Source organism: Pteropus alecto, unplaced genomic scaffold (genome assembly GCF_000325575.1).
Source record: "Pteropus alecto unplaced genomic scaffold, ASM32557v1 scaffold157, whole genome shotgun sequence".
NCBI lineage: Eukaryota > Metazoa > Chordata > Mammalia > Chiroptera > Pteropodidae > Pteropus > Pteropus alecto.
Window position 1 is genome coordinate 3,301,650 of NW_006440626.1, and position 13,749 is coordinate 3,315,398.

Below are 13,749 nucleotides of genomic sequence, written 5' to 3' on the forward strand. Positions count from 1 at the left end.
AGACACCAGCAGCCTCGGAGCTGGGGGAGGCTAAGCATGGTGCACCATGCAGCCCCAGCTCCTGCTGACAGAGAAACCATTCGCAATAAAAGGCTCCAGCTCCAGCGGGTCCAGGCATCAGCCTGCGTGGTTGGGTTTGCTAAAGCGAGAAGCTGATGAGAACGCGGGGGGAATTGGCTGGGGACACCCACCTTGAAACCTGTTTCTGATTTCCTTTGCTGCTCACCCCTATCTCTGGCTGGCAGCTTTCCCGGATTAGCTTTTGACGTCAGGAGCTGCCAGCTGGGTCGGCCTGGCACAGCTGCGAGAGGTGCATGAGGGCTGTCTGGTAGATGGGAACAGTCAGGGAAGGGGGCAGGTGTTTAGCTTTGAAAATCTGTCCTCTGGGGAGCTGGGAGGTAGGAGGCAGAGCTGCGTTGTCAGGCACTCACGCATTACCTGTGTAGCATCATACAGAGAAATAATAGCTCAGGGAGGTGGAGTAATTCGCTCAAGGCCGCAGAGCCTGTGACCCTGGCTGCATCCCATGCCACCCTGTGGACACGCCTCCCCGATGGTTGACAGCTGCTAGGCATGAAGGGCTCTCATCTCCTTGTAGGTCAGTACCTTCTACACCATCTCCACAAGGGCAGCTGCCGTGTGTTGAGCACCTGGTGAGGCTGGCATCCCATTCTACACATACGGATGCAGTAGGTGCAGAGCGGGACTGAGGGGTAGCCTGAGCAGGCAGGCTCTGTAAACTGTAAGGAGGCGGAATATGAGACTCCGCCCTGATCCCAGCTGAGAGCAGTCTGCCTGCTGTTACTGCTCTAAGAACTTCAGTTGGCAAATTTGAAACCCACTCTGGATGTGAATTTTAGCTCTGCTGCTGTGATTTGGGGGCATATCACTTTATTTTTCTGAGCCTCAATATTTATTTGTAAAATGGCCATTTAAAAAAGTCCACGTTGCCAGCCCATCTCCGAACTCCAAACACATGTCATTCTCCTTAGAAACGAAATTACAAATGGTTCCTGGTTCCTCCAGCACAGGGAGCCTGCGCACTAACACCATGCCGGGCAGGGAGGCGGCACAGAGCAGTCTCTGCTGCAAGGCAGCCCTTCCAGGCCTCGCTGAGGAGGCAGCGGAGCGAGAAGGGTGAAGAGGGGGTGGCGCTGGGGAGAGGGAAGGGGACTTGCAGCAAGTGTGCCAAGGGCAGTGCACCCTGCTGTGCGCCTCGCTCAAGATGGAAGCCCCTAGGGAGCCCAGGCCAGCCCTCAGCAGGGGACCTGGGGGCACCAGTGCTGAATCGGTAACGACAGTGCAGGTGCCCTACAAGGGTGAACATCTGGCAAAAAGAGAAAAGGAAAACCCCAGGAATTCATTCACCAAGACCCGACTTTTCCAGTCTTTTTTCTTTTTCTTTCTACATAGGTGCCATCGGGTGACTTGAGCAATTCCCTGTCTCTCCACCAGCTGTGCAGCACTTTCATTTGTTCAAACTGCTTTTGGTCCGATACTTGTTCTTTCTCAATACACTGTGAAGTAAGCAGGCAGGAGTGACTTCCATCTGACGAACGAGGGACATGGGGCACAGAGTGGTTAGGTGACTTGGCCAAGGGGACCCAGATGCTGCTGTAGGGGTGCCAGGGATGACCCTCAGGCTCTTTGGCCAACACACACACAGGAAGCACAGAAAGCAGGGAGGAGGACAGAAAAGACAGCCCCACAATTCTCATCTCAAAATATTTAATTCTGTTTTGAAAAGGTTACATTCCCGGCTTCCCTCCCCACATCACTCCGGCCCACCAGCAGTGACACACGCGCACGCACATACGCACATAAGGCCAACGGGCTACGGTCTGCTTCTGCCCTTGCCACCTGGGAAGAAGGAGTTTCTCCTTGCCTCCTTCCCCCAACAAAGGTAAGAAAGAGGGGCCCAGGGGAATGCCAGCTCCCAGGGGAGGACGCAGAGCCCCACACACTCTATCACATCACATGCACTTAGAAAAATAAAACCAAGTGGTGTCCCGGCATCCCCAACACCACAAGACAGCAATGTCCACCTGGAAGTCATCTTTGCCATTTTCTAGAAAAATTTATTGCACTTAATTAACAGATGTTAAAGGAGCTCTGGGGTGGGTTCTGCCATGAAAACCAGGGGCTCTCAGCCCTTTGTGTTGAGTGGAGCAGAGCTCCCAGGGCCCTGGATGGCGAGATGCCCAGCACAAAGGCGCCCTCTTCTGCTGGGTCCCATGCCAGCCACCCTGCCTCGGGCTGGAGGACTACAGGAGCTGCTCGCCCAGGGCCATAGTCAAGGTTCACTGCTAAGTGGCTTCCCCACCCTCGGGACCCAGACAGGCAAACCCCTTCCACTGGCCAAGGGTAAGTTACCTAGGTCCTCCACAAGGTTGCTGGCCATTGTGAAAGTTCTCACTCTCTCTAAATACGTGTGTGTGTGTGTATATATACATACACACACACACTTCTATTTCTAGATATATACGTTAATCGCATATACTCTTGCAGCTTCCTAGCTCGTTCTGAGGTTGCGCTGAGTCTCCCATGAATCTGAAGACAGGGTGCTTAGGAAGCGATGATGCTTCTCAGCCCAGAGCAAACCCATGGAAACTGTTCATGGTGACTTCTCTGGCCTCCAGTGCTTTTTAGGGAATGTCAGAGATCTGAGCACAGGAGCTTCAGCCTTTGGCTGTCAGCCCCAAGATGAAGAGGGCCCAGGAGGGTGTCAAGGAGACTCCCAATTCCACAGTGGAAACTAACAGGCACCAACCCTCTCCTTCTGCCAAAACATGATTCTAGGCCTGGGAAGGAGACATGCTTCCCTGAGCACTCCTTTTCCCCAGCATGTCAACCTCCATGGACATCTCCTTCCTGTCCCTGCCAGGCTCCTGGCTCAAAGGGGCTCTTCTAAAAGAGGCCAACAGCCACACACTTTCCAAGTGAGCACTCTGGGAAGGAGCCACTCACCCACTGCCCTGGGGAGGAGAGGGAGCGGGCACTGAATAGGCAGTGGGCAGGGTCAAAGAGGAGAGACAGCTGGCCATCATCCCACCCGCTGGGGCTGGAACATGGACGCCATCCAGAGATTTAGTCTCTATCCTTTAAAAAAAAAAAAAACAGTGAAAAGACATAAACCATACACTTTCTGGCCAAAGAAAATGAAGAGCTTTTAAGCTAGAGGCTCTTCTACCAATAACAAAATGAGAAGTGCTCTCTTGGTGGGTAGCCAGGCCAGAGGGAGGGCCCGGGCGGGCGAGCTGCCCGGGGCAGGGCACTGACATGCCGGATGCAACTGCCCTGTTGTGGTTACAATAGAGTGAAAAGTGTGAACGTGGTTTTTATAGAACCACAAAGAAAAAGTCAGGGGGGCCTGGAGGGAGGGGGTGGTCTCCCTTAGCTTCAAGGACCCTTGTCGAGTCCCCAGAGAGGCAGATGTGCAGGACCCCAGAGGGCCATGGCATTCCCTGGGGTGCAGTCCATGCCAGTGGGCAGCTTTCCCTGGTCCTAACGCATTATGAAAAGTCTTTGGGGGTCGGCGCCCGGGTCTTGGAGCCACCACTTTAAATAAAGCCAGTGGTGAGCACGACAAAGTACGCCCGTCACTTCTGACCCCCTTACACAGGCTGCTTGGCCCTGAGCCAATAAATACACCTATCTGCAGGTGCCCCGGCTGACCGCAATGAGCAGAGGGTTCCACTGAGCCCCTCGGTGAATCTCCGGGAAGAGCAAAAAGGACAAGTTCAGCTGGACACAAGAAAAAGCAGCTGTGGAACAGCGCCGGCTGCTAGGACGCCTCCACGCCACCCCGTGGCCAGGCTTGTGTGGTGGCCCACGTGTCCAGGGACCCAGACCCAGAGGACTCTAGCCCATGTAAATGTCCCGAGTACCTGCTATTCCATGAGTTGTGCTGCGATCCTGGTGACCCCTGACCAGGTGTCCTGCCCAGGAGGTGCCCTCTAGGCAGGTGGCACGGGAGAGAGATCCTGAAGTGGGACCTGGGAAGCCCTCTTCTGCTTTCCTCTGGCCTGGCCAACAGCAGAGGGCAGAGCAAGAAGAAACGGAAACACATGCCCCAGCTCCCGCCCACAGTGGAAGGGGCTGTGGAGGCTGGGTTTCTAAACACCATGCGGAAGGTACATCCTGGCTCCAGGAAGTTAAGCTTCCTAGATGAGGTGGAGTTTTCCTTTTAAATCTAAGATCTGAGATTGGTCACTGGGTAAAAAGAAATAGCAGGCTCAGTGGCCCAGTTTAGTGGGACAAACAAGATTCAGCTGGCCTCCATGAGTGACCTGAAGAAGAGGAGATGCACTGTGATCAGAGCTCAGAGGCTGGCCGCCCTGGAGTCTCTCCTCCACTGCAGACGAAATGCAGAGACAGCCAGTCGCCAGCGCCTCCTCCCTGGTTCCAGGCCTTGGAGCCATAGGAATAAAGGGGTGTGGGACCTAAGAATGGTTGGCTGCACTTCTGCTGCAGGCCCCAAACCCAAATCCCATCCCGGGCTGTGCAGAGACTCTACTCCTGTGGCCTGGCACCCATGCAGACACTACGGAGGAGCTGGTATGTCTGTACCTCTGAGGGAGGTGGGAACGGATGTTCCTCTCAAAGACTTTCCGGGGAGGGTGAGGTGGACCACAGACACAGCCCACGTGGAAATGCGCCCTGCTACCTGAGAAGACGTAAGGGCGACAACGATGGACTCATTCTGCAGAGACAGGCCTCCGTGGCCCAGGCTGGAGGCTGAGGAAGAGTCAGGGCAGCCTGAGCGCCCTGTGAAAGATGTGCCCCAGAGGTCCCCTTCGGATTCGATTGGGACATCCGAGAATAGAAACTAAGGCTGATGCACCCGTCTGTGTCGATTCCCTCGCATCTCCACCAGTGAGGAGGCTGGCTCCCCAGGGAAGTCGCCACGTGCGCCGGCCATGTGATAATGAAGCTGAACGTGACCGCTCCTGGAGCAGCTGTGCCATCATTTGCCCGTGACGAGTCATAAGTCTCCACATGTGTGTGGGGTTTCAGGGAGCCCCTAGGCAGAGGGCTGAGGTGTAGGCAGCGCCACCCGGGCAAGGGCACGGGTTACAAGGGTCCGTACTTGGTCTCGTACTTGGACACGATGGTCTTGCACTTGCCCACCTCTTTGCGTAGCTCAGCCACCTCCGTCCGCAGGGCCGTGTTCTCCTTCTCCAGGAAGGCCGCCCGGATGGTGATCTGGTTCTCCTTCAGGCGCCGGGCATCCCGGGACCGTTTGGCTGCCACGTTGTTCTTCTTGCGTCTTGTCCAGTACTTTTCATCCTGTGGGGAAGTGTCCTCTGTGGGTCTCTCCTCTTTCCCCATGAGAAACCCCAACCCTTCCCCTCTTGCAGCACTGCGCACCCCAGATTCCTCTTATCATTCATCTGGGACAGCTGGAAAACAAGCTGGGACCTGGGGAAGGAGCTGCATGTGCCAAGGACAGCGAGGGGCCCTGCCCTCTCCCCAGGGTGCATTACAAGGCCCTTTGGTAGGAAGTGGTGGAAGGAACGAGACTCCACTTCCTGGGAGCCTGCTCTGTGCCACTGCGACATAAACACACTGTCTACACTGTGCCTCCATTTCAGTTGCAGGTAAGGTCCAGTCTTGAGTTCAAATCTCGGTCCTGCCCCTTACTAGCAGTGAATTCCTTAACCTCTCAATGTCTCAGGTCCCTTATTTTTACAATGGGGGCTAATAACAGTAACTACCTCATAAATTTGTTTGAGGATTAAATGAGTTAATATGTACAAGGTGCTCATAACAGTGCCTGGTCTACAGTAAGGATCACATGAAGGCACAGCACTTTCATCGTCATTATTCTGAAAGCCTCAACCTCCTGAGAGGCAAGTATGGTTATTCCCATTTCACAGATGAGGAACCTGAGGCCCAGCTAGTTCTAGGTAATAAGATGGGCTCTGTACCCAGGTCCGCCTGATTCCAAAGCTTGAATGAAAAGTCCTTCCTGTAAGTTTCCCACAGAAGATGGAAAAACTGCAAAATCCTCCTTTCCTTCCCCCTCCCAATTCCTATAAAACCATCAGCCCGAAAGCTGCTTGCTCATCCCTGGAGATGGCAACATACGACCATCTTTTGTCCTTCAAAGCAAGGGCTTGTTCAGCCCAGTTCCTGTGGCCTAGTGAGCTCCTGCCCAAAGGCTGGGCTAAGGCCAGGGAAGCAGGGACATCGACATGGTCACCGGCTGGTAAGGAAACAGAAGCTACAGGAGGCCATGCTGGGGCCAAATGACACCTGACTCCCTTTCCTTCTACAAATTGCTGCAGGATATGGCTCTGTGCTCTGAACTCATGCCTTTTTAAATGGGGTCCACGGGAGGGAGGAGCCTCCAGATAAAATCCACCATGAGGAAGCACAGTCCCTCAGTTCTTGAACCAATGCTGTACCTTCATCTCTATGGATACCAGGTTACCTTCTGTTCATCGGGGACAAAGACCTTCTTGGCCTTTTTGATCATGGGCTGGGGCTTCAGATCCTCCTCTGCAAACTTGTGCTTCCGAGGGTTGAAGAGCTCCCCGCCCGGCACGCTGGAGAGGACTAGGTCCGCAGGGTCGGGATTAAAGTTCACGTCCACCTCCACGCAGTTGGGGTCGATGGGACTGGGTGTCTCTCTCTCCTTTTCCAGGGAGGACTCTGAAAGACACAGAAGCAGGGGTCCCGAAGCAGCCCACTGGACAGTGAAGATCGCATCACACACAGACACCTGCTTGAATCTCAATGTTGCACAGCCACTGCCACTTGGAGGAAAGAAAGACCGCACCACTGACAGCCCCTAAGCCAGATGGGCATACACAATTCAATCCAGCAATACACATGTGGAAAGAATTCTTTCCTTCATAGACAAAATGCTCAAAAGGAGACAGAGGTTCTTGAAAAAGACAGGATATTTTGATTGTTTCTTCCCCCCAGAAATGTTAAGCAAACACTAAATCATTATACCCCCATAACTTCCTGTGGTTTCAAACTCTCAAGTAATAAGAAACAGCTGAATCTCTCCATGAGCTATAATGGGTTAGGGACACAGACTGAATAACAAAATGCCTTCCATTTTTGGATACCTAGAGATGTATCAGTCATTGTGCTCATTTAGTTTTATAACAACTCTGAAAGCAAGATGGGTATTAGCCTATTTAACAGATGAGGAAACTAAGGCTCAGAGAAACAACATGGTATTCTCAGAGACACACAGGTGATTAGTGACTGAAACAAAATTTGAGTCTAAGTCTGGCTGACTCTGAATCCTTGTTCTCCACCCTCCCTGGCTGCCACTTTATAGTGGACATTGGATTAAAGGAACTTTCAGAATTCAAAGGTTGTTAGAGATAAGTTATAAAAAATAAAAAAAAAAACCCTACAACTTTGGCCTACTCATTCAATGCTACTGTTAAAAGTACACAAAATAATTTCTCAGTCAGTAGAAATTTATTGAACACCTACTGCATGCCAGGCGCTATCCTGGCAAAGACAAAGCAATGAATAAAACAAGTAAAAATCTTGTCTTTGTGGAGTGCTATTCTAGTGGGGAAGGCTGACATCACACACAAGATAAATTTAAAATATCTATAAAAGCGTGAGATGCCATGTGAATATTTGAGAGAACATTTCGAAAAGAGTGAATGTGGAGTGTACTGGTATGTACACAGGCACATACCGACACGTCCGAGGAACAGCAAAGGAGGCCAATGTAGCTGGAGTGAATGAATGATAGGGAAGGGTAATGGGACATGTCAAGCACAGAAAATATAGGGCCTTTAGTCCCAATAAAGCAGTGGTTCTCAACAGAGGACAATTTTGTCCTGTAGGGGACATCGGCCATGTAGGGATTGTGGGGAGGAGGGTGTTCTACTGGGTAGAAGCCAAGGATGCTGCTAATCATCCTATAATATATAAGACAGTCCCTCCCTCTACTCCAACAAAAAAAATCTTCTGGTCCAAATGTCAATAGTGCTACTGATTTTGACCTTTCCCCTGAAATGGGAGAAGCCATTGGAGGGTTCTGAGCAGAAGTATGACATTATTCAAACTTAGGTGTTCACTGAGTCATGCACATAAACTCATTGTATCCAATTGCAGAGGTTAATTACAAAGAGGGCTGAGCATCAGAGGAGTGAATGACCAGGGACCAATGTGGCTGCCAACTCTATACCTGCAGAACAAATAGCAAAGGTACCAGAGGCTGACAACTAGAAGCCCCACACTCTACTGGTGGGCACAACCACTTCATACACTATCTGGCCGTAGCTACAAAAGCTGAATGCATGCACATCCAATGACCCAGGCATTCTACTCCAAGGTAAATGCCCAACTGGTTTGTACACAAATATTTACCAGACGACATGCACACAAATGTTCATGGCAGTGTTGTGTATACCCGAAACTAGAAGCACCTCAAATGTCCATCAACTGCAGAACGGATAAACTGAGGTACGGTCATACAATGGAATACCATTTGGTGATAAAAGTGAATAAACTATGCTACAGGCAACAAGAAAGATTTTCACAAAGTTGAGGAAAGAAGCTAGATATGAAAGAATACATACTACTCATCTTTCCTACAGAAGGAACTGGAAAATTAAGAGAGGAAATTCTACCTTCATTCCTACCATGTGTACAATTCTTCAATATAGATCTTACTTCGTCTATATTGTGGTTTTTCTGTGTCACAGTATTCCATAAATATGTTCTGAAAATCTATATTGTTAGTATACGTGCTGCAGAAGCAAAGTGAGTATAGAGTATAGAGAGTAGAAAGCTGTAAGTGAGCATAAATGTAATCAATGTATAATAGTTAAAAACAAAGGATGTAATATACGATTCCATTTACAGAATGTTCCACTACAAGCAAAAGGAAACTCTGGTGATGGAAATAAGGATAGTGATCACCTCTGGGGAGTAATGACTTGATAGGGGTCACAAGGCACTTCTGGAACACCAAGAGAATTCTATCTCCTGATTTGAGTGGTAGTCACATGGGCAGCTTTACTTTGTGAAGATTCATTGAGTGGAGTACTTATGATGTGGGCACTTTTGTACACTATACTTCATTAAGAAGGTTTACGTAAAAACAAAATCAAAGGAGAATGCCACCTAGGTGGTCTAAGGTACAAGTTGGGGCTCACTTCCAGCTCTGTCTCCTACCCACACATGAAACCAGCCTTCTAGGACAACCTGACCAGCACAAAAAAAAAAGCTGCCTTCAAACAAGAATTTGGCTGGAATCAGCTAAAGCCTCTAGATCTAACCCATTTATAGAAACAACAACAACAACAAAAGGCAGAGAATCATGTTAAATGGCACTACAAGAATATAGTCAGAAAAATCCAACATGTGTAAAACTCTACAGGACAAATGAGTCTGTTTCTTCAACAAATAAACTGCAAAGGAAAAAAGGAGAGGGGACCCTATAGCTTATGAGATTTAAGAGACATAACCAAAAAAATGTGTGGGTCTTATTTGGATGCCGATTCAAAAAAACAGTACAACAGTAATATCTATGAGATGACTTTTTGGAAATTTGAATGCTGATGGATTTACTGTCAAGTTCAGATGTAAAATTGGTGACTTTGTTATATTTCGTAACAAATCATTATATTTTACATACATATTAAAATATTTATGGATGAAATAATGTAATGTCTAAGATTTGACTGAAAATAATCAGGTAAGGAGAATGGAAAAGGTTACATAAAACAAGGTTGGTTATGAGTTAAGAATTATAGAAGCTGAGTGATGGTTACACAGAGGTTCATCACAGTAATCTTACTCTTGTATTTGAAAATCTTCCCACAATAAAGGTAAATTAAAAAAATAAAGCATGAGAATTTTGGGGGAATGGGGTCCCTGGGTTCCACTCCAGCTCCTGGGGTCTTTCCAGGAGCCATTGGCCTGTATGCCTGTAACTGAGCCTGCAGAAAGCTTTGCAGAGACCCCTGAAACAGGGGCCATGTCTTCTTGGAGGGTTCATGACTGAGGAGCATGAAAACCAACCACCCAACCCTCAGAGGTAAAACAGAAAAAGGACAAGGGGACAAAGAAAGGACCCCAAAGGTGATGCCTTTTTCGCCCCAGTGCCAAAGCAGTTCCTGGCTGTGGAGTCAGACATTCTGGGTTCAAGTGTTGCTTCTACTACCTACCAACTGTGTGACCTTGGGGAAGTTACTTAAGTTCTCAGTTTCCTCACCTATAAAACACAATAATAGTATCAATCTCATAAGGTTCTTGTGAGGATTACATGTTAATGCGCGGCCCACAGTAACTGCTAAATAAATGTTAGCTGGCATTATTATTATTATTGCCTGAGCGTCCCAATAATCTGTGGCAAAGTGCATGCGGGCCACATAGCTTCACTGAGAAAACAAACGCAGAACGAGAAGTCTTTGGGCAGGGCAGTTGGTCCTATTCAAAGGCCCCTCACCAACCTGTGCTGGACACGGTTTCGGAGGGCTGAAAGACAGCGGTGGAGGAGGATGGTGGGGACGCCGTGGACGAGCTGGCCGACTCCTTCCCTTCGAGCTCTGCCACAGGCAGCAGCAGGTTCTGAACCAGGTGGGTTGGGCTGGCGGGGATGCCATTCTCCAGCAGGAACTCATCCAGGTCCATGTACTCCAGGTGGAAGGACTCGCCATCATATGGGATGGTCTTGTCCCAGATGGGCGGCATGAGGGAGGCTGAAACGGCCATGGTGCTGGCTGCCGCAGCCTCGTCTTCCTCCAGCTTCTCCTTCACCTTTTCCTTATCTGTAGACACAAAATCTGTGATGAGACACCACACAAGAGCCTAACTCAATCCCAGGAGGCGAACAATGAACATCACAGGGACGCTCATCTTTTTGAGCCCACTGTGTTCACCAGTTATAACCCGGTGCTTGACCAAAGCCCACTGGTCTCTTTTAGAGAAAGCAGCCTGCCCTCATCTGTGCCAGGACTTCCCAGAATGGTCACAAGCTCCAAGTCCTAATGTGGTCCCAGGGTTAATTCATAATGAGTTGTGGGATTAGCATCTGCCAGAGAAAAGCTATAAGGAGGAAATGGGAGTTTCTGAGCCTTCCTGATATCCTATCCAAATAATAGGAAAGAGCTGATTCCCCAGGCCAAGAATATTTGTGTTCTCTCCTGTCCCCTCTGCTATGCTTCTCCATAGCAACCCAGCCTAGGGCTTGAATCCCAGCTCTGCCACCCAGTTGCTGTGATATGCAACTTTGGTGTACACTAGAGATAACATTTGAAAGTGTCTTGTAGAATTCCTGGCAAGTGGTAGGCACTCATTACTGCTGTGAGCTCACTGAGGGCAGGGACTGTGTCTGATGCATTTCTAGATCTTGGGGCCAAGGCAAGAGCAAGCAGATGGTGGCCCACAGGAATGAGAAAATATATATACTGAATGAAAATCCCTGAGTTTGCAAACAGATTCACTGTAGGTTTATCAGATACAGAGGGCCTGGAGCTGTCTTTTCAGGACCTTTTTCAGATCAACCATTTCAAGAGACTGTCTATCCCTGAATAAGCAGACAAGACTTTCTGGGAAAAAAGGAGAGGGTGGAGCTGAAGAAGAAAGCTCACTCCCATTTTAAGCAAAACTAATCAATTAGCAGGGACCGGATCCCACCTAATTGTCTCAGTCACAAAGTTACCATACATGGATATCCAAGAAAGAGCAAATTAGGACAAAAAGACGAGAGAAATGTGACAAGGTTGGAAGAAAATCAAAGTGACAGGGAGACTAATCAAGAAAGTGGGAGATGAAATCATGACAAGTTCATAGGTTTTCAAATTGAGGTAGACAACTTTGAACTATGGATTCTGAAGTGAAAAAGAGAAATCGAATATGATTATGTTGGAAATACTCCAGTCATGCATGGTCCTAGACCATAGCCAGCCAAAACACAGTCTGTTGGGACAATAAAAATGAACACACCCAGTGAGTTAAAAAGATGGAGGTTTCAACAGAATTTGGTTATGGCTTCTAATATGAATTAACCTGAACTCTTGCAACTGCCTTCTGTACCAGGGAAGTAAAAAAGCTAAGCTTTGGTGGGCTGGGTGGGCCAGATGGCCTCACTGTTCTCCTCCCTGGAGATCATGACTCTATGTTCTGTTCCAAAATGACTGTGATCCAATTGGGCGGGGTCATGGGATCAAAGGAGACAGAAGGGAGAAGACAGGAAAACACTCCAACCAAAGGACAAGTAACAATAAGTTCCAGGTTTTGCCTAGCCTCAGTGTTTTCATAAGCTGGAGGTTTAATTGTAAGAGATAATAAAGAACAAGGCCCATCACTCAGGTCACAAGGAGTGACCTCAGTGGTTGCCAGGGATCCAGTGAAGAGCACCAGACTGAGACTTAGAAAGCCTAGCTATGTGACATTGAGAAAGCATTCTCATATCTCTGAGCCTCAACTTTCTTCATCTGAGAAGTAGAGATAATACCCTATAGGACTTGTGGAACACTAAATAAGATTCTGTCAAAGTGCTTTGTGAGCACTGTTAATGTAAAGTAGGACCACTGTTGTAGATGGTTTGGTAACCTTGAACAAGAACTGATAGATGTGTACACCTGTCCTAGCAGCTCGTCTCAGCCCCAAATCTGGAACAAAGCATCGCCTTAAAAACAAACAACACAGTCTGTGCACATGAGGTCCCGAAGCAGACAGTGAAGGGGCCTCACCTGATATGCTGAAGCTATTTATAACCCAACAGTGACAAGCCATAGGAATGGAAGCCTCAGAACACACCCAGGAAAGGAAGAAGAATGGCAATTAAAAAAAAATAATTAATTCCCCAAGACAGATCATTCACAGAAGGCCTATTCCTTTCCAAATCTCCAAATTGCACTGATGGTTCCTGGAAAGTCAAAGGTCTCAGATGAAAAGCATTCCTCTGTGCACCTTAAACTACAATAAGTGGCACTCCTGCTGCTCCCTTAACCTCATGTTCCCTGGCCGAAAAACCAAGGCCAAACCTGCTTTCCACATAAACCTCAGGGACCTTTGGGGCCTAGGAAACAAGCAGCAGCCCAGCCCTGCCACTGTGGCCCCAAGGTCTACTGTCAGTCCCAATTAACCAGGTGAAGGGCCTCGGTGGCCTCATTCTGACCCTCATCTCTCTACCTGCCTCACCTCACTCACCATCTCAGAAAGCAGCTTGCATCCCTTCTCTTGACACCCCTCCCTCACCTTGGCAGCACCCCATAGGAACACTTGCAGAAAATCTCCAGTGTGTACCCAGTAGTGGCGATGAAGACAGGTCTTCCTCCCAGGAGAAAGCAAGGCCATATACAAAACCAATTTGCTATGTAAATCAGCGCTTTCCAAACTTTAGCGGACTTCGGAATCGCGGAAGTGGGGGGCTCCTTAAAATGCGAATTCCTGTCCCAGGAGCTGCAGATTCGGTGGATGAAGGGTGGGGCCCAGTAACTGCCATTCTACATAAGCATCCCAAGTGATTTAGATACAGTTGTCTCCAGAGAAGGCGCCCTGGAGCGTGATTTAAGTGGCTCCTGCGACCCCCGTCGGCCTGAGTAACCCCTACACGTCGCGCGCGCCCAGACTGCCCCAAAGAACCTCTTCTTCGTGATCCCACCCCATCCTTTCCTTCAAGACCCAACCTCCCCGCCAACGCCCATCTGACCCAACCTCTCTCAACTCGCCCCCGACCTTCTCCTTCCAACCTTCTTGCCTAGCCCCCCAAAATCCTAGTCATCTCTGGCCCCATCCCCCTCCGCGGGGCCA

At 49.1% G+C, this 13,749-nt stretch overlaps 1 protein-coding gene across 2 annotated transcripts in view; it reads right to left on the minus strand.

The window, feature by feature from the left end:
- Window positions 1–1,711: 1,711 nt before the first annotated feature.
- Window positions 1,712–13,749, minus strand: part of TEF (TEF, PAR bZIP transcription factor) — a 22,454-nt gene continuing 10,416 nt past the window's right edge. For both annotated transcript variants that reach the window (XM_006917382.3, XM_006917381.3), the window contains exons 2-4: window positions 10,443–10,760; window positions 6,437–6,657; window positions 1,712–5,289 (exon numbers count right to left, since the gene is read on the minus strand). In XM_006917382.3, coding sequence (XP_006917444.1) covers window positions 5,074–5,289; window positions 6,437–6,657; window positions 10,443–10,760 — 755 coding nt within the window. In that variant the 3' untranslated portion in view covers window positions 1,712–5,073. The remainder of the gene's footprint in view (window positions 5,290–6,436; window positions 6,658–10,442; window positions 10,761–13,749) is intronic.